At 41.6% G+C, this 24464-nt stretch overlaps 1 protein-coding gene across 1 annotated transcript in view; it reads left to right on the forward strand.

Moving 5' to 3' along the window:
* Positions 1-24464, forward strand: part of CCDC33 (coiled-coil domain containing 33) — a 75984-nt gene that overhangs the window by 41194 nt on the left and 10326 nt on the right. Inside the window, exons 14-19 of the mRNA XM_075208302.1 lie at positions 4210-4364; positions 4564-4612; positions 14859-15054; positions 15608-15696; positions 16698-16829; positions 17387-17465. Of these exons, the coding sequence (XP_075064403.1) occupies positions 4210-4364; positions 4564-4612; positions 14859-15054; positions 15608-15696; positions 16698-16829; positions 17387-17465 (700 nt within the window). The remainder of the gene's footprint in view (positions 1-4209; positions 4365-4563; positions 4613-14858; positions 15055-15607; positions 15697-16697; positions 16830-17386; positions 17466-24464) is intronic.

Genomic DNA, 24464 nt, shown 5'->3' on the forward strand with positions numbered 1-24464 from the left:
GAGCAGCTCCTGTCTTTCCCAAACCCCAGGGTTTTTTTGCTTTCAAAACTATGAATGTGCAGTGTATGATCTCTCTATGCTTCCTGTTAATTAATTGACCTTAGGAAAGTCCCTCTGTCTCCCACCTCTAACCATAATAGCAACTGAAATGACTAACATAACATCAAGCAGTGAATAAGAATATGGCCACATCCTCTTTACATATACTTTAAGCATACTTGCCTACTTTTGGTAAGTTGTATCCGGGAGAGGGGCGCGCCTAGAGGGCGGGAGGGGGCTGGGCATGGCCAAACTCATCATTTTGGCCCCGCCTCACGTTAAATATGCCATTTTGCCGTAGGGGCGGGGCCAAAATGCCGCAATTCACCGCGAATCACGTCATTTTAGCCCCGCAATTGCAGGATGTGGGAGACTTGCCACCTCTCCCGGGAGTCTGTGAGACCGACCCGAATTTCGTGAGTCTCCCGGACATTCCAGGAGAGTTGGCAAGTACAACTTTAAGGGAAGGGGTATAATCAGACAACAAAGTGCTGCCAATCAATTGTCAAGGCGCGCGTTTAACAGGGGAGGCTGGCAAATTTTCACCCGTGGGCAGGGGGGGGGGGGGGGCAAGACTCAACTATGCAGCCTATTTTAAAGGAAAAAAATTCAGATGACCCAGCCCAAGGTAGCACACTATGGGACCGACCCAGGGGGCAGATGCCAAACTGCCCCCATCCCAGCCTGCTCCTGGCATTAACCATGTCTACCTCACTGGCCACCTGACCTGCAGTCCCAGTGACAAACATAAAATCGGACTGTAATAATCCATACTGTGGGATGCAAACCAGAGCTGGATTAAGACCCCTTGGAGTCTTCGGTAAGATAGTGATTTGTGGCCGCACTCCTCAAATTGGTCCATACCACTCTATTTATTTATCTTATACACAATGTTAACTATATACATTTTACTCTGACTTAACATATCTGATACACACTACTCACTATGCACAGGTCACACTGACATTACTCACAAGGTACAAAACTGACATGCCCCCTTCTGCCCACTAGTTTTTCTTTTACATGCCTCACTGCCCACCAGCTTTTCCCTCACATGCCCTTCTGCCCACCAGCTTTTCCCTCACATGCCCTTCTGCCCACCAGCTTTTCCCTCACATGCCCTTCTCCCCACCAACCTTTTCCCTCACATGCCTCACTGCCCACCAGCTTTTCCCTCACATGCCCTTCTCCCCACCAACCTTTTCCCTCACATGCCTTACTGCCCACCAGCTTTTCCCTCACATGCCCCTCTGCCCACCAGCTTTTCCCTCAAATGCCCCTCTGCCCTCCAGCTTTTCCCTCACATGCCCCTCTGCCCACCAGCTTTTCCCTCACATGCCCCTCTGCCCACCAGCTTTTCCCTCACATGCCCCTCTGCCCACCAGCTTTTCTCTCACATGCCCCTCTGCCCACCAGCTTTTTCCCTCACATGTCCTTCTGCCCACCAGCTTTTCCCTCACATGCCACTCTACCCACCAGCTTTTCCCTCACATGCCCTTCTGCCCACCAGCTTTTCCCTCACATGCCCCTCTACCCACCAGCTTTTCCCTCACATGCCCCTCTGCCCACCAGCTTTTCCCTCACATGCCACTCTGCCCACCAGCTTTTCCCTCACATGCTACTTTGCCCACCAGCTTTTCCCTCACATGCCCTTCTGCCCATCAGCTTTTCCCTCACATGCCACTCTACCCACCAGCTTTTCCCTCACATGCCCTTCTGCCCACCAGCTTTTCCCTCATATGCCCTTCTGCCCACCAGCTTTTCTCTCACATGCCCCTCTGCCCACCAGCTTTTCACTCACATGTCCTTCTGCCCACCAGCTTTTCCCTCACATGTCCTTCTGCTCACCAGCTTTTCCCTCACATGCCCTTCTGCCCACCAGCTTTTCCCTCACATGCCACTCTACCCACCAGCTTTTCCCTCACATGCCCCTCTGCCCACCAGCTTTTCCCTCACATGCCACTCTGCCCACCAGCTTTTCCCTCACATGCCACTCTGCCCACCAGCTTTTCCCTCACATGCCCTTCTGCCCACCAGCATTTCCCTCACATGCCACTCTGCCCACCAGCTTTTCCCTCACATGCCCTTCTGCCCACCAGCTTTTCCTTCACATGCCACTCTACCCACCAGCTTTTCCCTCACATGCGCTTTTCCTTTTTGCACTGTTAGTTCTGCTGCTGGAGTTCCCCCTAACTTAACCATACATTTCACCATTCCAGGGATAATCAATAACCCTTATCCACATCACTGGCCATGATAATCCACAAAGCAAATCAGTTACTCATCTCTCCATTTCTGCCAAATAAATTTTTCTTTTTTAACAAGTATTTCACATCACTTCTCAGTTACTTTGTTTTTCTATTTATTTATTTTATTAAAATAATAATAATTCACAACAAATATCAGCAATTTCATAATTCACAACATCCCCATTCCCAACTCTCCCTAACTTTAGATGGGCTGGGTGGGGTTACTTGCCTTATTGGGAAGACGGATGGGCATTACATTAGTGAATGTAAATATGTAGATGAAATAGGTTGTATGCACATTTTTAATAATGCCATTAAGCCACAAATGTTCACAGAAATAGTGAAAAGTGAAAATGCTCTTTAAAAATAGGGTTTAAGTTTTTATTCTTTTTATAGGAAGCTAGATTCAACCCATGAACTTTGCCAAAGTATCTGTGCTGATACAAATAGTCTCGCAATGCCTTCTTTTTGCAGGAAGTTTAAGGGCTAGATTAACTAAGCTGCGGGTTTGAAAAAGTGGGGATGTTGCCTATAGCAACCAATCAGATTCTAGCTGTCATTTTGTAGAAGGTACTAAATAAATGAAAGCTAGAATCTGATTGGTTGCTATAGGCAACATCCCCACTTTTTCAAACCCGCAGCTTAGTAAATCTAGCCCGAAGTGTTGTTGTTTGTTTGCTGGAAGTGATTTTGTCATTCTGACTTTCTCTGTAGCTCATTTTGTTTGGTTTAAAGTTTTGCCACATAGTAAATTACTGGAATACTAGCTAAACTGCTTGATAATAATACCCTAAAGTGAAGCTATATGTAATTGTGTGTGTTACGTTAATGACTGAAGCTGCCAGGGTTGGTTGCCGACTATCTCCAGTATACAGACTGGTGTCCAATGCCCTGCCCTCTTCCTCTTGGTGACAGTTTCCAGGGAGATTTATTGTTGTGACAACCTGCATAGCGAGTTGTCCCAGAAGAATTAAGGTGACAGGATGTTATGGGAAATTAAAGTAAAATATAGGAAGACAGGGTAACTAGGATATTTCTAGAGGTGATAGTCACTCAGTCTCAGTGGGGGTGAGGATGTAATGCTAAGGAGAGAAAACATCTACAAATAAGGGAGCCACATAAATGTTTATAGGGAGGGAGTAGGCAGGGGAAACAGGTAGCTCTAACAAGGTAAGATCTAAGAAACAAAGAAAATGATTTCTAAATGCGTACGCAGGGAGCAGAGCAGGGAGCTGGATATTTAACTGTGCTTCTAAGTCTGCCCCCAAGCCTGTTGACTGCACCTCTTATCCATTCTGGCTGCATTACACAAGGTAAGTTGGATGAGAGACATGAAGCTGTGGTTGCTATTTGGTAAAGGGAGGAGGGTGTGTGTGTTTGGGTGGGAGTGTATCTGTGCAACAGTTATCTCTCTAGGATACTGGGTTGGGTGCTGTTATCTTTCTTTAGTATAGGGCTGGGAGCTCAGCTATACTATGTCACATTAAATGTGTGTAGGAGCAACACTTTTATAAACAGTATTTAGGGCACCACTCAGAGCCTTCTCTGAATAGTATAACGTTCTGAGCTAGAGTTGTACTCTCGCTAGCATAGTATATACAGCTGGACATATACAACTAGTCATATAGTTTACTCTTTCCCAACATGGTGCTTGGTGCACACCATTCATGTGTCTGCTGAATATTGCAATATACACCTGTGAGAAAAACTATTTCTCACTAAAAGTGTACAGGATTGGCTCACATTAGCATATTACATAGCTCCAGAGGACCTGCTATCTCTCATGGATGGATAGTTTTTATAGACCATACTCTTCCTCTGTAAGTAATATAATGATTTAGTGTTTATTGTTTTTTATTGTATGTGATTAGATACATTTTAAGTACTAATCTCAGGGTCTATCACTACTGTTTATTTTTAGCTGCAGAAAGATGGGCCTTTTTTGCCCCCCTACAATGCTCTGGCCGACATCCTTCCTGACCCATGGATTCAACAGACACCAGGAGAGCAAAAGTCCTCAGATCCAGTGGGACTTCAGAAGCAATCCAACACAAAACTCCCTACAAAATACCTGAGGTAAGTCCAAGATGCCTAGTGTAATGCTTGTGCACTCAGTTCATGAACCTGGACCATGAGACTTCGTTCACCTGTGTGCAGGATGTCTTGACAGTCTGTTCTTATTTGTGAATGAAATGAAGTTTGCGAATTGAATTATATCTCATCCTTGGAGACCCTCTGTGAACATCTGAGCTAAAATCTCTCTAATCTCTTGTAGTAATACTGTGGAACTTCCTGTAGACCCTGTGATGGAGCATCAGGAAGAGGTGAGCACTGCCTGTATATGTTTGTAATATATAAATATATATACAATTACAGTATTCTCACATCCTTATAATAAAATAAAATGTAATGTAAAGTATTAATTAGATGTTGGATTAAAGCACTGCTTTTTAACCTGGAGTGCTAAATACTTTTTTAATAGTGCAAGATATTACAGATTTATTTAGAAGGTATATAAGAGAAATAATTTATTAGGCACAACCATGTTAAATCGACTAATTGGGTGTTTTATCAGTTTCTGTAATATACACACACAGATGATTTTCAAAGCTGCTTATTGTAGTGAAACTGCAGTGTGAGCTGCATGTTGGCCTAGTGGTTAGTGTTGGCGCTGCACAGGGTTGAGTTAAGCACTGACTTGGTGTAGTTTGTAAGTTCTCATCTGTGCATGGATTTCCTCTGGGTACTCCAGTTTCCTTCCAAAGTAAAAAAAATCTAGAGTAGATTTATTAGCTAAAGGCCTAATTGTTCAGCATATTTTACAGCCCCCCAATTGGTAAGTCTGGAATGCACTTCCATACTATGTGTCATCTTTTGTAATCTCCAATGTCGTAGAAGTGTAAAATGGTACATTAACATGTTAGGAACGTGCCACATTTAAAAGAAAAGGTGAAGTATGGCAACTGGGAATTACTTTTACAAACATAATAATAAACAAACTGATCTAGCTATATTAGTTCAGTTGTAATAATGTATACTTGTGAGTACTGTAGTACTTAGTAAGTTTCACTGACTAAATGTAACTTTAAACTGACTCACATGCCTCCTAAAATTCATATTTTTGGAATCGGAAAACAGCAAGAGGAGGAGTGGGGCTTGGCGACATAACCCAAAGGCATGCCTAGCTCGTCTGAATCGCTAGGTGTCCACAACCACACTCCCCTGGCCTTCCATTGCATGGTGTGGACCAGTGACAGATGCACAGAAGACAAGCTCACAGCTGTGAGTGATACATACCTCTCAACATACCCGGGTGTCGGGACAGTAGGACAGTCCTGCAGAATCGGGACTGTCCCCCCTAATTCAGTATACAAACATAAAAAAGTAGCCAAAATACTACAGTACTCATCACTGTACATTATACAAACATGCAAATAAATAATAATATATACACTTATTATGTAGCTTTTTTTTTGATCTGCTATAGACGTTTGCAAACTAATCTGCGTGGAGTTTGTATGTTCTCCCAATGTCACTGTAGGTTTCTTCTGATTTACCCCCATGGCACAAAAACATACTAGTAGGTTAATTAGCTTCTACCTAAATTGTCCCCTGTGTGTTTGTGTGCCTGTAGTAGAGAATTAGGTTTTAAGCTGCACTGAGGCAGGGACTGATGTGAATGAATAAACAATCTCTGATCATAAGCTCTGCATGATATTTTGACGTTGTATATATAAAGAAAGTGCTGTCGTTTTGTGTGGTAATACACAAGCATCTAGTGATGTGGCATTAATGGGTAGGACAAACAAACCTTATACCAGTGTTTCTTAACTCCAGTCCTCACGTACTCCTAACAGCTCATCTTTTGAGAATTTCTGTCTGTGGAATAGGTGAGATAATTACTGACCCAGCCAAGCAGACTAAGTCACCTGTGCATGATTAGAGAAATCCTGTAAACATGAGCTGTTGGGGGTGCGTGAGGACCGGAGTTAAGAAACTTTTTCTAATACTTACCAGTGCATTTCTAATGTTATGTACTAAGGTGAATTAGCCTAAAGGTCATATATAATAAAATTGTTCTCATATAAGTCACAGAACTCCATATTGTCTTTCAATATATTTACATTTTAAATTAGGAGGTGTGACACTGCTTATAATACCAAATTAGCAGTTTTTGGGAAACCAATGAAGAAGAAAAAATGCAGATGTTTAGTATAATATGGATGCAGTTGTAATGTAAATAACTAACTTTATTATATCTTGCTGAGCACCAATAATAGTCTGGTTGTAGTCAGAGTGTGCAAACAATCAATGGTGGGACGTCCCAAAGTGGAAGAAGATTGATGTAGATTGACATCAGTCTTCTACTCCTGGGGTCTGACAAGAAGATTGATGTGGCACTGTATTAGTAGGAATATCCATTCCTTAGTAAAAGTACATAAGTATTGATGCAATATGTCTGGGCTATTTGCAGAGCCGGATTTAGACCTCATAGGGCCCTAGGCAGGATACTGTTTTTGGGCCCCCTCCCTGAAACAATCCATAGCACTATATTTTTGCAGCCTACCATATACCCCTATAGTTACGTAGAAGTGAAAGCATGTGCCGCCGCATGCCTACCATATACCCCTATAGTTAAGTAGATATGAAAGTATGTGCCGCCGCTGCGCGGCGGCACGCCGCCAAAGGAGGTGAGGGCGTGGCTTGCATCTTTGGGGGCGTACCTAACATGTGAAAAGAGCAAGGCCACCCTGCTGCAGAAAAAGGCACCCCTAAATAATTACCAAGCAGTCCCGTTTTTTTAAGTAGTTGGGTCAAAACAACATAATAAATATTGAAGTCAGGGCAGAAATACTTACTTAAGTTGTTTGCAAAAATAATACGCATAAATCCAAGTATGTGCTCTTGTCACTTTTGTCCCTCTATCAACACACTGTGCCCCTTCATTGTCACTTTTGCCCCTTCACAATATCACATGTGCCCTTTCCCCATCACCTCTGTGCCCATCACCATCCCCACCTCTGTGCCAATCACCATCACCACCAATGTGCCAATCACCATCACCACCTCTGTGCCCATCACCACCTCTGTGCCTTTTCACCATCACCACCTCTGTGCCCTTCACCATCACCACCTCTGTGCCCTTCACCATCACCACCTCTGTGCCCTTCACCATCACCACCTCTGCGCCAATCACCATCACCTCCTCTGTGCCCTTCACCATCACCACCTCTGTGTCAATCACCATCACCACCTCTGTGCCAATCACCATCACCAATTCTGTGCCCCTTCACCATCACCGTGCCCCTTCACCATCACCACCTCTGTGCCCTTCACCATCACCACCTCTGTGCCCATCACCACTTCTGTGCCAATCACCATCACCACTTCTGTGCCAATCACCATCTCTGTGCCCTTCACCATCACCACCTCTGTGCCCTTCACCATCACCACTTCTGTGCCAATCACCATCACCACTTCTGTGCCAATCACCATCTCTGTACCCTTCACCACCTCTGTGCCCCTTCACCATCACCACTTCTGTGCCCATCACCATCACCACTTCTGTGCCCCTTCACCATCACCACTTCTGTGCCCCTTCACCATCACCACTTATGTCCCTTGTTTTACTTACCTTTCTATTGCGCGCTGCTCCTCCTCCGTCAGTCCAGATGTAAAAAAAAAAAAAAAAAAAAAGAAAGAGTCACGTGAGCGCTCGTCGGGTCCCGGCAGCCTCTCCTCCTCTCTCTATCACTGAGACACTGAGAGGAGAAGAGGCTGCCGGGACCCGATTCGCGGCACCCCCCCCCTCCCCCGACTCGCGGCACCCCCCCCCCCCCCGCACGAGTCGCGCGGGGGGGGGGGGGGGGTGTGCCGCGAGTCGGGGGAGGGGCCGATTATTTTTTTTTTTTTTCATTTTTTAAAAAATTACTCCTGTCCCCCCCAGCTGTGCCCCCCGAGTGACGCTAGGCCCTAGGCAGGTGCCTAGGTTGCCTAGCGGTAAATCCGGCCCTGGCTATTTGAGGTAAGCCCATATCTTCCACAGTCAGGATTTTTGTTGCTGTGTAATTTACAGCACAGGAAAGGATAAAGTGCAAAATGAGCTGAAAGGACTAGTAAACACTGTATTAAAAAGTACATACAAAAAAAAAAAAAAAAATTTGAAAAAAAAACTAATATACAGATTAATAACAATAGGATGGTGGCAATAGACTCAATTTTTTTTGCCTGTGAGGTGCAGGGATAGTGATTATAGGCCTGATTCAGAGTGGAACACAAACATAAGTGTAATTTGTGATTGAAAAAGTTGCATGCAAGTGTATGTGTGTGTATGCGTGTGTATGCCGTATTCAGAGTTGAAGATGCGTCCAAATCTGAATGAGTAGCAGATGTGTCTACTTGGCAACAGGCACACCGCTCAGACACTTGCATCCAACCTGCAAACATGTACAAAACCTTTTATTATATAAGTTATAAATGCAATTGCTATGAAGCATTATTTAAACTTGAACTTAGCTAACAAACCACGAACAACTTTCCAATATGCGTAAAAGAATTAAAACATTTTTTTGTATTTTTCCTACAACACGTTCTGCAAATCCTAATCTATGGCCGAGCGACTACTGAAATCTTGATAAGCGTCTGTGAATCATTCACAAACCTCTAAGTTTTTTGCTAGTTTGGGTGTTCGTCATTGTCATCATCCGCTACTTACACCTGTTCTTGACCCCTCGCAAATAAAACTGCTTTTTCATGTGTATCCTTGACTACTTCCCAATTTGATTCCGTACGCAATTGCCCTTACTGTACATTGCCAACATTAACCATTCCTTCCCTCCCCAACTACATCTCTTCAGGCTTAAGGAGTTGTAAATGCCAAAAAGTCACAGGTCTGAATAGTTGCAGTTGTGCAAGTTCACTTTCTGAGTATTCGCAGTGCAAAAATGCAAACGAGCGTACGTCTCACTATGACTCAGGCCCTATATGTGTTAGGACTATTTGTGGGTATAGGAATATTGTGAGTAATGTATTCTCTGGCTGCAATGCAACTATGACAGGAATAGGAATAAAACAGAGATGTAATAGGTTTTATAACAGGGGGTATAAACAACTGTAAAATACATATTGTCACTCTCTGACGTCGCTAACAAACACATATCGTTTGACACTATTAAGCATCAAAGATAAATATATATTTCTTAGTTGCTTATACAGATATTCACAAAATTCATGAGCAATATAATTCTTCCTCTTTCATTCCGTAGCTATGATTCATTTGACCGTTAAAAGTGAATGTTTCAATTTTGTCTTAAACTGAGGTTTGTCTTTACAATAATGAATTATTGTCACAGAGAATGAATAATAACAGACACAGAGGTATAAAGATTAAGAATAAGAGTTTTTACTTAGTGTTGTAGGTTGTCAAACAGTACAAACATCAAGATACAGTGCTGGAAACTCTAGGCAAAAATGCATGTTTGTTTTAACACCTTTAAAAGGGAGAGTGACAGATCACTGATATGCAGCTCACTGGAGAGAATGCCCAATTTGAAAGACATGCAAAATTTTGCAATCTTTTCAATGCTTTTTTTCTTTCTTGCCACATTTCCAGCCTATGCAACCTACTATACTCTACTCAATAAATAGGATCTCATGAAAGACTTAGGGCTAGATTTACTAAGCTGCGGGTTTGAAAAAGTGGGGTTGTTGCCTATAGCCACCAATCAGATTCTAGCTGTCATTTTGTAGAAAGAACTAAATAAATGAAAGCTAGAATCTGATTGGTTGCTATAGGCAACATCCCCACTTTTTCAAACCCGCAGCTTAGTAAATCTAGCCCTTAATCTTACTCTATTATTTGTGGGCATGAGGGAGGAAATCTCAACCTCTACTGAAATAAAGGAGACCTCTTATAAAGTCTTTTACAGATGGTATCATACACCAGATGGACTGAATAAGATGTCTTCTTCTGCTCATTCCAGATGTTGGCGGAACTGTGGCTACTGGGGAACAATGTCACATGTGGTTAAAATACCTGATAAACACTCCCTACTGAGGTCCATAGCCCCCTGGACTCTATGATGGAAGTCCTGATCCAAAAGGATCCATGGACTTTCCTCTTATGATACCCCCCCCCCCCACTCCCACAAAAGAACAACTATAGCAAGCATTTTAAGAAACTGGTCTTTTATATACTAGCAGCCACTAAATGTGTACTAGCCTGTAATTGGAAAAATCTCCTCCTGCTCTCCTCTCAAGAACTTAAAAAATATATCTGGCATCAGCCATGGAAAAAATAACACACTGTCTCCATGACGGGTGACACATATTTGGCAGGTCTGGATCTCATAGTCATTCAAAGACAACCAACCCTAACTACAGTGGCATCAGAATAGATCTCCCCACTCATCTCCCCATCCTCTTCAATTACAGTGATTGCTATCTCCACCCATTTACCATGTGGTCTAATGGTCTGAAACCCATTTGAATAACTAGCTCCACACTAGGACTTCTCCCCTACAGTTGTGTGCCTGGACTCCTCCCCCCCCCCCCCCCCCCCTCCACCTCTTCCTTCTGCCCCATCTTTTATCTGTTTTTTAAGAGTCCCATTGTTGTACAAGTTGAATCGAAGTTGTATAAATGAAGACTTTTATTTGTTAGAAAACGTATCTGTATAAAATACCCACAATTCCTTCTCTTCAGTTTTAGCAATTTCTGGCCCACTATTATAAATCCCCATTGAAGCCCAGGATTCTGGCAAGGGGGTGGCTTGGAAACATCTTGTAAACTGTCAGCTGAGACCTCAAGACCACTCTCACAACACTCGCCATGGGCGCATCAAGTCCTGTGGATACCTGCTGGGAAAACGTGTACGTGATTCTCAGTAGTAGTATTAGGTAGCAATACTCATTAATATTATAATTCACACTAAGTATTGCTATTACTACTTCTGTACTACCACTGAAGAATATTAAGGAGCACTTCACAATTAGAACTACTACTATTGATACTTTAACCCCTGCTGCTGTATTTACATAATATATTTTACTATATACTGAGTAATAAAATTACCTATACTGACTGAGGCTCATTTTCCCTATTCTCTATATACCCCCTGAAAACGATTTCCATTAGATTCTAATTAGAGATGTTCACTGACCCCCTTGTTTTGGTTTTGGATATCTGGATCTGGATTAACTTCGTGTTTTGGTTTTGGCAAAACTGCCCTTGTGTATTTTGGTTTTGGATCCCTATTTTTTTTTCCTAAAATCACATAATTTGGCTCTTTTTTTTGTCCCTAAATTATTATTAACCTCAATAACATTAATTTCCAGTAAATTTTTGTCAAGTGACAAGAACACTGCTACCCCTCCTGTTTCTGTATGAGCAAGGGCACTGAGCAATGTCACTGGAGAATAGAGAGTGACAAGATCACTGCTACCCCTGTTTCTCTGTGAGCAATGGCGCTGGATCTCCTGGGGAGGGAGGTACTTATGGAATTCAAAACCCGCAAGATCCGACAACGCAACAATGACCTTTTGCCTCGATTCAGATCCGAGGACGCGCGAGCCTGCTCAGATCCCTTAAGTTCGGGTGGGCTCGGTTTTCAGAAAACCGAGCCCGAGCATCTCTAATTCTAATACCGTCTTGCTGACTGTCAATAGTATGTAATTCCCTGTCTGTGTCGTTGGCTGCTGGGTGTTAACCGGCAGTCCACCATTGCTATGAGGCACTGTGAATTGGGTCCCATCTTTGATCTTGTCCAGGACTTGTTTTGGAGAAAAGTGGCTCTACTAAGAGGAGCTCATTTCCAATTGTTAAATTAAGGTGGAATTGAAATCATTTATTTTTTGGATTGATGGACTATAAGTAATTGACTCTTTCCTTTTTGAATACACTTTCCAAGTGTTTATCACAAGTGTCAGGAACTCCTCACATTTATTTTATTTGTCATTTCAAAATGTGTTGCATAGTTAATGGCAATTTAATCTGTGGATAATATTCCTACCAAATACACAGAATGGCTCATGTTCATACTTGTAAATATGCAGTTGAATAAAATTATTTGTGAACAGTAACTTAAATAAGAGAAGTGTGTCCCTTAGACTAAACGCAGTTAAAATCATGCGGGTGAGTGACTTGCCAAAGAACCTATTATCTGTGGATTCCTGGAATTTTAGCCAATGAGAGCAGGAAGGGGATGGGACTTATACACAGTTATAAGTCAGTGCTCAGAGGTTACAGTCCTTCCTGCTTCCGGATTCCTCCCGCCCTCCCTGCAATTTCTGAGATATATTGTATCGTAGTTGTTTAGAGTAGGAGAGCAGTGCAGTCTGTAACTGTGCATATGGTGCTCGGGTGATCTTGTCATAGGTCACTACCCCTCTGTGGTTATGGTGTCATACCATGGTTGGTCCGTTTGTTAGGAGGACCATTGGGCCAGTTTTGTATGGTTTATATTGGCGGAGTTTATAGGGGGCGTAGTCTTGCCATTGGACTTGATCTTAGCACCGGCCAATAGATAAGGTATGATCCTGGGTTGGTGGTACTATGGTCTGACCTTTCCACCTTATTGGTTTTGCGTTCCTGACTGCCCTGCTCTCGTCCGCCTTACAGTCCTATTAGTTTAAATATAAATAAATACCGTCATTCTTTCCAACTTTAATTTGGTGTCCGTGTCTTTATTTGGTTTGGTAAAAGGTAATGTCACAGGTGTGTTATTTGGGGAGAACTTCCCTGCTATGCATTTTATGTCCATTTGTTTTATCAAGCGTTTTATAAAACATACATTAAAAATAAACCTTGTTTATAAATACAGTGAATTGCCCTTATAATGACTTACCACATAGACCACTCTTGCTCTACAATCCTTGTTTTATGATTTTTTTTCGTTATTGAGGTGTGCAAACTAAATTAGAACAGTTAAACACTAAAAACATTGCTGCAATGGCAACAATATTATAAATGAATGATTGTAAAGAATGTACACAAGGTCTAGGATCTCCCTCCTCTGGATACCAGTAGAACTGCAGGTAATTTCACCTGTTCAGCCTGCTACAGGTAGTGGACAAAAATATGGAAACACCTGAGTAAATTAGAGACACCAAGCACATCGAAAGCAAAAACATCCTACAGCATATTCAGGGTAAATAATGCTTGACTTTCCTAATATCCTATAAGCATAGCTAGCATGGTAGTAGTGACTTTGAGAGAACAGTGATTGTTGCACATTTGGCAGAAGCTTCAGTGACCACAACAGTTTAACTTGCTAGTGTTTAATTAGAAATAGTGGCTATAGTGTTGTCAGCACTTAACTCAAAGTGAAAATGCCTGGTTGCCCCTCAAAGTGTATGGGTATGCTGACACTAAGGGGCATATTCAATTGTTATTTTTCCGCGCCGCGGAAAAACTATTACCGTTAATACAGTAATAGATAGCTGGATCAGCTCGCAGCTCCAGCGAGTAAATTACCGTATTAACGGTTTTTCTGCGCACGATTAGCGTAATAATGGTAATCGTACACGGGCCGCGAGATTTTCGGCATTTCCGCCGAGAATTGAATATGCCCCTTATAGTACTACAGCCCTGACATCCAGGGCCCACTGGAAAAATGTTAAAAAAAGAACAATACACAACATGAAAAAACATCTCTTATTCTCTTTTATTTCCTCACCTAATTCCAATGTGGCGCGCTGGAATCATCCCTATCTCCAGCAGGAATTCCATGAGTACAGAAAATAAGAAACCATAATGTACGACGCATAAGCCTTCTGCAAATGTCTCAGAACCAACATTGCAATCATCTTTGTAAGCTGGGAGAATTACCACACTCTGAGGTCATATCATCATCATCATCATCACCATTTATTTATATAGCGCCACTAATTCCACAGCGCTGTAAGAGATCTCACTCACATCAGTCCCTGCCCCATTGGCGCTTACAGTCTAAATTCCCTAATATACACACAGACAGACAGAGACACACATATTAGGGTCAATTTGTTAGCAGCCAATTGACCTACCAGTATGTTTTTGGAGTGTGGGAGGAAACCGGAACACTCGGAGGAAACCGGAGCACCCGGAGTCATATTAATGTAATACCAGTTTTGAGTCATTTGCAGCAGGGCTCTTAAGTACCACTGCAAAAATCTTGTAGCCATTCTCTCTTATGACCATACTTGTGGACATTTTGGCTAATTGTTCATACACTTTCTGCCACTGATTGGAATATCAGGCTTATATGGAGGTCAAATATTGGTGGCATATTCTATTTTGTATTTTATACTTGTGTACATTCTTTTTTCATATCCCATTAATGGTATCCCTAGCTTTAATTTATTTGTATCATTTCATTTACATAGGTTTGTAGTTTTAACATATTTTCTTCCCTGTTTTTTAATTTTTGAAAGTCATGAAAGTGGAAATAACATGCTGATTCATTCACACACTGAACAGAGACTGATGCAGATATATTTTGTGGATATAGTTTCACTAGCACCACTAGTACCACAACAATACACATGCCTATAAATAGCTGGACTAAGACCTTTATTTGTATTTCTCCTAAAGGAGCTAGGAAACTACCGACTCGCCATGCAGCGCATGGCAGATGATATCATTGCCCTACGGCGTCAGATGAGTGGACTGGAGGCAGAAAACAGCGCCCTACGTAGTGAACGTAGTCTCCATCAGGACGTGGGCCGCAGCCTTCTCAGCGACACAGACATTGATGTTATGACCAAAGCTGAAATCGCTGACCGACTAGGTGAGGGTGTACATTCTAGTTTCTATACAATCCCTGGCCATAAATAGTAATCACCAATCCAACATTTTCCAGTGTTAGTGTACCTGAACAGTGCTGGTTTTCAGGAACTCTAACTACTCTTGGATTGGATACTTGCCAACTCCCAAAATTAAGGTCGGTCTCCCGAAATCCTGGGAGAGCTGGCATTTCTCCTGCATCCCACAATTCCCTTGGCGAAATGACGCGATTCTCTGTGAATCGCGTCATTTGGCCTCGCCCCCCGTCGACAAAACGTAATTTTACTTGTGATTGCGAGGCCAAAATGACGCAATTGAAGGAGCCCCGCCCATCCCACCTTCTAGTCACACCCCTCTCCCGGATGTCGCCTGCTGAAAGTAGGCAAGTATGATTAATGACCTGCATTCATATTAGCATAATATGGAAGTGTGCCCTTTATTCTCTGTTAAATTTATATTTTAACAGTACTTGCCTAATACAGAATGATATTAAAGAAGAAGTGTTATCTTCTGGTATTGAAGAAAGAATTCTCTCTTCTATCTCTATTCCCTTACAGTGGCTGTGAAACAAAAGTTGGCAAGTGAAACATCAGAGCTCCGCAGTATAAGAGACAGAGTCCAGCAATTGCAGAATGAGTTAGTGAGGGTGAGTACCGTGGCTGCCAACCATAGATAAAAGTGACATTTTCATCTATTAGTAATCATATTACTATACTATATAGTGATCAGTAAAGACATACTGCAGACACTACTAAATTATCCATAATATGCACTTCAGCAGTGATTTGGGTCCGTGCATCCTTTTTTCCTGCAACACCCTAGATCTTTACATCTCCTTTTGCATATTTTGTTTTAACATTTTATTTTTACATAAGCAAAGTGTTACTAAAAATGCCCATTAAATGTAAGAACTGGTAACACTTGGGAGTGCAAAAAATCACTGGATGGGCACCACAAATCATCCTTGGTTTTGCACACATCTAGATGGTCCGCCCAGATCACACCAAGGTGCACACTTACTCTCTGTGACGGATCTGCAAACTAGATATACACCTAGATGTGCAGAGAGTCGGGATAATCAGGTGCACTGTGCAAAAAGTGTCAATTCCACTTCCAAGCTACCCGTTTCAATAAACTAAGATTTTCACTTTTATCATTTGTGTATTAAATTAATCTTGAGAGTGAGGGATCTGTCTTTTTTTTACTTCTGACACTTGTCTTTTTGAGGTTTTGTTTTAAATAAAGCAAAATGTGGATGAAAATATTATGTACAAATCAAAGGGCACAGCACTATTGTTTTGTGCTTCAGAAATGTGCTTTTTGTAAATTGTCTCCATTGTATCTCGTTGTCTGACTATAAATGGGTTCACTTTTTTTGAGTCAATAAAGAAGCTGCAGTGTAATGTTATCAGCTATAAACAGTCCTGGGATAACAGAAGTAAATTACTAGGTTCCTCTCTGCTTTGTAGTTTATGTGCGTTCAAGCATTGTATTGTCAAAATCAGTCAATAAGAATCTCATTATAAATAATGCAGTGCATTACCTTATAGGAAGATTGTACTCATGTAATTCAGTGTATTGATCCATACTGAGTGAGCTTACTTATTCTTTGTATTATGGTTTGCTAATGTTGTAATGATTTTCCAGAGAAATGATCGCGAGAAGGAGCTACTTCTGCTGCAGAGAGCGCACCAGCAGCAGCAGGCTGTGATGAGCCAGTACCACCATCGACTGAGCCGGGCAAAAACATTACAGGACACTGTACGGAAACAAGAGAAGGTGAGGTGCAACCTCTTTAAAAATGATGCTACAATGTAATGATGAAGTAAAGCAATGCGAGAGTATGGACTGCAGTGAGAAAACTAAACTGTACTAGAACTATAAATGCATCACATACCAGTACCCTGAGTAAAATATTCATGGCCAGTGACAGACAGTGAGCAAAGAAGGCATCAGAGTAAAATTGGCTTATATAGGGCGATCACCATAGCCTGTAGGGACACAACTTAGGTGGCTGTCCACTCACCATACCTCTTTGACATCAACAGTTTAGAAAGCTTGCTCATCTTGTCAAAATAGTGGCACTGTCCTACAGAATTCAACACCCCAACATGTATATCATCTTCTACCGTTCACATCCCCCCAAAGTAAAGTAACACTTCTTAATAACAATTTATCAGACAAGTTATTTTTTTTCTCATTTCCTATAATGATTAAAAAAAAGTCATTACATAGACCGTGTTCAGAGAAACACCCGTCTCTCAGCAGTAATCTCCTTTAGAAATATGCCAACTGTACCTAGTGCTAAGTTTGACCGTAGGCTTATTCTTATGCAGGTGATTCAGAAGATGGAAAAACTGCTGGACAGTAAACTAAGAGACGAGAAGAGGAGCCGCGTGGACGGAGGAGATAGAGGTGACACTGATGAGAGAGGGAGAGGTAGCACTGTGATTTAAAGACTTTGTATAGTTCCCATATGTTCAACGGCAATTCACCAGGAAGAGGTTTGAAATGAGCAAAGGCAAGATAGTTGTAAGCCAGAAGGTCACCCATCCTATGCTTCCTCTTCTATATTATAGCCAATCATACGTTGCCCTCTCCATCCTTCTTTCCTTTTCCAATTCCTCAAAGGCTAAAATTGACAAAACTATTGATTTTCTGTTTAAACAAGGGGACAGTATAACCTCTTTAATGCAGGTGTCATTTGGAATGATTCATTGGGGACTGCAAAGTTAAAGTAAAAACATAAAAAATATTAAAGAGCCGTGGGCAAAAATAATGGCAGCCTTTTAGATTTTTCTAACAATACACCATCTCTCACAGAAGCTTGTTGAAATTACAAAATATGCTGTTATCCACATATATATTTCTCTGAAACCACAAAAAGCAGAAACATGTAGTAAATCATAGCTTATTCCACAAAGAATCCTTAAATGGGCCAAACAAAATTATTGTCACCTTCTAGAAGTAGTTAGAAATATGTAGATTTCAAGCAGATGTTTCTCCTTCTCTTTGGAACGGAACTCAGCTGTGGTAGCAGGTGCCACTAATATAAAAACCACTCATTAATAACCGTGAATAGACAAAAGGATTAATTCTCTGTTTCGTGTCACTGTGTGTACTGTAATGGGTATGGAGAAAAGAAGGAAAGACAGAGAATTGTCTGAGGAGGTCAGAAAGATTGTAGCCAAGCATGGGAAATCTCAAGGCTATAAATTAATCTCCAGAGGCCTTTATAATCCCATGTCCACAGTATGTAATGTTATTCGGAAGTTTAAGGCCCATGGTAAACCTCCCTTGACATGGCCACAAGAGAAAACTTGATTGAAGATTGCAGTGTAGGATTGTTCAGATGGTGGAGAAAGCACCTTGATCAAACTACCCAACAGATTCAAGCTGACCTTCATACATGGGGTATGACCGTTTCAGCTTGTACCATCCTTCACCAACTCAATGAAAGAGGGTGAATGACAGATGAGACCAAATTAGAGCTTTGTGGTAAAGCGAATCATCTTTATATTACCAGACCATTTTAGAGCGCAATGTTGAACTCAATGTCAGCAAGTTGAGTCTCCGTCCAAGGTCGTGGATCTTCCAGCAAGACATTTACCCCAAACACCCAGGCTGGGTTCAAGACAAGACACTGGACTGTTCTGAAGCAGCCAGCAATGATTCCACATCTAAATCCCATAAAGCACCTGTGGAGAGATCTGAAACTAGCAGTTGGGAGAAAACGCCCTTGAAATCTGGAAGAACTGGAGCAGATTGCACATGAAGAGTGGACCAAACCACCAGGAGAAAGATGCAGGAAGCTCATTCATGGCTATAGGAAGCTGTTTGTTGCAGTTATTTTGACCAAAGGCTCTGCTACCAAATTTTAAGTCTAAGGTGTCAATAATTTTGTTTATGCCATTTCTTTCATTTTCTGATTTGAAAGGATATATGGTATTACATTCATAATTAAAAACAAAGGATCTGTATAATAACAGAGAAAGAATTGTGGAGACCAATTACTGTTGTTAATTTCAACTTAAGTTTAGAGAAAATTGTGAGTTGTTTGTGAAGTGCAAGGGTACCAATACTTTTGCCCTTTATAAAGGCATATATAGTATTGTGAGATTTACGTCCTTTTGCGTAGCGTATATTTGCATTTTTTCACACAGACTGTGCATGATCTGAAAGTGAACGTATGCAAGTGCGGCTATCAGACCGGTGACTTTATGGCACTTTTGACTCCTTATGTACAGTAAGGGTGTATTTGAGAAGTTGCATTCAGGCTGGGAAGTAGTCCCAGATACGCCTGCAAGCATTTTTATTTGCAGGTGGCCAAGTAGCGGATGATGACGTCGAACACCCGAACTGGTGAACTGCTTGTAATTAGAGATTTGCAAATGATTCGCAGACGTTTATTGAGCCTTTGGTAGTTGCTTAATCATAGATTAGGATTTGTTGTACATGTTGTAGCAAAGATAAAAACATTATTTTTTGTACGTATGACAGGAAGTTGTTCCTGCTGTATTAGTGAGGTTTTTCAAGTTTAAATGATGCTTCATAGCAATTGCTTTCATAACACACAAAATATAATGTTATGTGCATGCCAGCAAATTGGACATACGTGTCTGAGGGGTGTGTCGTTTGTCAAGCAGGGGCATCTGCTACCTATTCAGACATGGACGCATCTTCAACTATAAATACGGCGTACATACATATACAGTTGCGTGCAAAGTTTTCAGTTACAAGTTACGCTTACGCTTGTGTTCCACTCTGAACCATGCCCAATGTGTATATAATTGTATAGAAAAAATGGATAATTTCTTTACAAAACCCATCTACTTCTCAGGTACCAAAAGATATAAAGGTACCAAATTCTCAACTAGCATCATTGCTAAACAGTCTGGACTGGTTGGCTCTATAACAGGGAGACCACAAGCATGGAATCTCACTGCTACAGTACATGACAACCAATGTTGATTCCTCTATTGTTGGGGGACCACAAATACAGCATGCTAAACATACCCAGAGGCTCCCAGACCCAGACTGAAAAGAGCTGCAGTATTTCTGACCATGGTGACTGTGGGAACAAAGGCTTGGTGTGGCTTCTTTGCCATCCCAGTATAATGGAGAGGAGTCCCAAGGACCTACCCCACCCCATTATACCAAGAAGAGTAAAAAAAAAGACATACACAATCTTTCAATAAACTGTATTTGAATTAAAGGTTCCCCAAAACATGTGTTCACCAATTTATTACTGACCAACCTGGGGCTAGTTTTCACCGTAAAAGGGAACTTCACGCTTGGTATCTCTATGTTATAGTGGAAACCAGCCCATGTTGACTAGCATTGAGACTGAAGTGTACCTGCAAACACGCTTCTCTACAGAATGGGTCCGATAAGAAGTAGAGTACCAGACCCGATCTCTGCCTGCCTTTAGTGGAGGAAGGCATTTATAAGGGCACTCTAACAATGTATAAATAGCTTCACACACACACACACACAGATGTGAAACATGTAAGAAACAGTCCTGATGTTTTATTCTTCTGAATTATTTAAGCCATAAATAAGCCTAAACCAAGGGGTATTTTAGAATAACAAATGAAAGCTTAATTTAATTGAAAGGGATAGTACTAAAGGGGTTGGAGGCTGGACTTTGAATTGACGTTTAAACTTTTGCACAGTACATGTCCTAAGCAGTTTGTCACAATTCGAGGCGCACATTGTGGAGACTGCTCCCGAGTATGGAGAGTACAGAGTTACGAGAGAGTATGAAGCTGTTAATTTTTATGTGCGCTAAATGGACCTAAAGTATGAGGTGCACTGGTACAAAACCAAGTTATCTTGCAGTGCGGAGTGCACTTTATAAAGTAACTGCTCTGTGTTCTCCTAATTTCCTAAATTCTGCAAAACAGCCTCCTGACTGGAAGGGACTGCCTTTTTATTAGACATACGGAAGTTTTTGCCTCAGATGCTTACATTTTGGGGTTGACTATGGGCACAAGTAAGATTTTTTACACACAAGACAGGAGAGTACCAAACATGTTTTTTTTAAGGTTTTACAGTCTTCTTTAGATTCATCTGGAGTGATAAGCCCCGCAGACTCTATCTGACCATCCTTAGGAAGTCTAGGATCAGAGGAAGAAGATTAAATAAATTAATATTATCTAGCAAGCCATCTGAATCAAATAGCAGCTACTTGAGTTCCCTATAATATCTTCGCTTGGCTAAACAGAAAAACTAACTACACCAAGGTAAACTTCTTAGCCTCCAAATAGGCTATAGCCAAAACCAACAGATCGGCCTCGCTTAACTTTTTCACCTCTCTCAAATTCTGCTAGACCATTCGAGATTATTGTCGATTCCATCTGAAATTATCCTCCACTGTATCCCGCTTAGGTCCATTATGGAACAATCCAGATATCCCCTAAAATGTGGCTCCAAATGTGGCCCTAAAATGTGGCTCCAAGCTGGGATTAGACCAGCTGGGACCAGCTGGGATGACCTTAACATCAGAAACAATTGGACCTCCCTAAATGTTATTCAACAAAAGTTTTTCTCCTTCCATACTCTGTTCTTTGTATTTCTCAAAGTGAGTCACTTCCTCATTTCTCTTTCCTCTGTGAATACCCTGAGAGACCTTACTTTACTTGAAAGCTATGTCTGTGTTCTTCGCTTTGTAAGGGCATTATGTCTTCAATCTACAACTTGTTAATTGATATTACTCTTGGCTCTCTGGGCAGCCACGAAAGGGAATGAGAAAGGGATTTGGGACCACCTCAGGATGAATCTTGTTGGAAGAAGTGAGAGAAGGGATTCCCACTAGTTCATTTTCAATACATTTAAGAAACTCTGTACAGGTACTACTGTAGGTGGTATTGTACCTCAGATAAACTCTCTAAAATGTTCCCTAACTCCAACTCTAGCTGCTGGCCACATAGGCTCAGTTTTCCATATGTGGTGTGCTTGCCATCGCATTGTCCCCCTTTGGAACAAGGTCTTGCCCATTTTTAACTCTCTGTCCAACCAACCGATTTCCAAAGACCCATGGGCCTTCCACTTATCCCACCCCCACAGTATGAGAGCGCCCAGACTAACAAATTGATCTCTCTCATCCTCACAGCCGCTAAATTCCTAATTTCTGAAGCTTGGGGAAACCCTGACACTCATATTACCAGAGCTCTCAAAAACCTTATTTGGCACATTTCAAGCATGGAGAGTATCATATATTATCTGCACAATACATGACACAAATTCGATGCCATTTGGACACCCTGGTGTATAAGGGAAAGTTGTAATCATCCGCCCTCATTTAGGACATCCTCCCCACCTTAACTATTCAGTCCTTTTGTCCAGCATACTTAGGGCCATCTCCAGGTCCTCCGCAGAGGTGACTTTACCCTCTGATTCTATGAGGTTTGGTATACTATTGCTGATTTAAGATCTCTATGTATATTTATACATACACTAATTTGTTTTTTGTATTTCATTTGTTTATTGGTTATTGCTGTCATGTACCTGCCTCCCCCTCCCCTTTTTCTCATCCCCTACCAGTCCTTTTTGAAAAAACAAAAAACAATTTTATTATCTGTCCAATTGTTCCTTTTATAAATAAAAAGTTTCAAAAAACCCCCCCAGAAGACATGCATCAATTGTGTGTGCCAATGCAAAAAAGTACAAAATGTATGACGTTATATGCCATACATACCCCTATACTCTTGGCAATAATTACTTATTTTACCTATTTTTATGTTACAGGGGAAGCAATAATTTTTATCCTGAATTGCCAAAGATATATGACGTTCTTTAGCTAGGTGAGAGGTGACATTAATCTTGGAAGCAGGGAGTGATTGAGCAGTGTGAGAAATCACACTATAATAAGGGATAATACAAATGAAAGAGAGCATGAGGAGTGACAGCTAGAAGTGAGGACATTACAACACATGTTTAGCCAAGAAACATTGAATAAATCACTTAAAGTGTACCTGACTGGTGAAGGGTTTTTCATCTTGTATCAGGCAGTTTTACATTAGCTAGCATGGCATTGCACACAGCACATAATATACAACAAAAGCAATAACATTGGGAACTAAAAAAAAAACTTCAGGATCGTCCGTGGTGTGAAGGATTAAGATAAGTAAATGGTGAATCTGCTGAGCTAGAATCTGAGATGTGATATTGATGAGTGAGAACCTAATTGGTAACATCATAATCAGAAGCCCAGAATTCTTCAATTCCCTCTCTAGACCGCAAATATGAGAAGCGTGTTTAAAATATGAAGGTAAAACATTGTTGTGCTGCAATTTCTGCCACTGCACACTCCTTGTACAGTTTTCCACTATTGCGTGTGTGTGTGTGTGTGTGTGTGTGTGTGTGTGTGTGTATGTATATATATATATATATATATATATATATATATATATATATATATATAATATAGTTATACTGCAAGGTCATTAGCGGTCATAAACCATTTTAGGCCTCAGTATAGATTGGATTAAGTCCAGTATCCTTTCCATAGATATATTTGGCCATATGTAACATCAGTCATCCCTCCCTGTAAAACAAGTACTATAAGATATTTAGGGATAGACATCTCCAGGTACCTTAACAACTTTCATCATCATCAGTTATTTATATAGCGCCACTAATTCCGCAGCGCTGTACAGAGAACTCACTCACATCCGTCCCTGCCCTATTGGCGCTTACAGTATAAATTCCCTAACACAGACACACAGACAGAGGGAGACTAGGGTCAATTTTTGATAGCAGCCAATTAACCTACTAGTATGTTTTTGGAGTAGCAGGAAACCGGAGCACCTAGAGAAGAACATACAAACTCCACACAGATAAGACCAGTGAGAAGAAGTGTTAACCACTAGGCCACTGTGCTGCCCATTAAATCACAGCCTTGTCAAATTACATCACAACTAAAATAAGAACATGGACAAAACTACTAGGGATGAGCGCGCTCGGATTTCTGAAATCCGAGCCCACCCGAACGTTGCGGATCCGAGTCGGATCCGAGACAGATCCGGGTATTGGCGCCAAATTCAAAAGTGAAACTGAGGCTCTGACTCATAATCCCGTTGTCGGATCTCGCGATACTCGGATCCTATAAATTCCCCGCTAGTCGCCGCCATCTTCACTCGGGCATTGATCAGGGTAGAGGGAGGGTGTGTTAGGTGGTCCTCTGTGCTGTTTAGTTCTGTGCTGTTTAGTTCTGTGCTGTTTAGTTCTGTGCTGTTTAGTTCTGTGCTGTTTAGTTCTGTGCTGTGCTGTGCTGTGCTGTGCTGTGCTGTGCTGTGTTCTGCAGTATCAGTCCAGTGGTGCTGTGTGCTGTGCTCTGTCCTTCTGAGGTCAGTGGTGCTGCTGGGTCCTGTGCTGTGTCCTGTTCAGTCCAGTGGTGCTGTGTCCTGTGCT

Source organism: Mixophyes fleayi, chromosome 4 (assembly GCF_038048845.1).
Source record: "Mixophyes fleayi isolate aMixFle1 chromosome 4, aMixFle1.hap1, whole genome shotgun sequence".
Taxonomy (NCBI): domain Eukaryota; kingdom Metazoa; phylum Chordata; class Amphibia; order Anura; family Limnodynastidae; genus Mixophyes; species Mixophyes fleayi.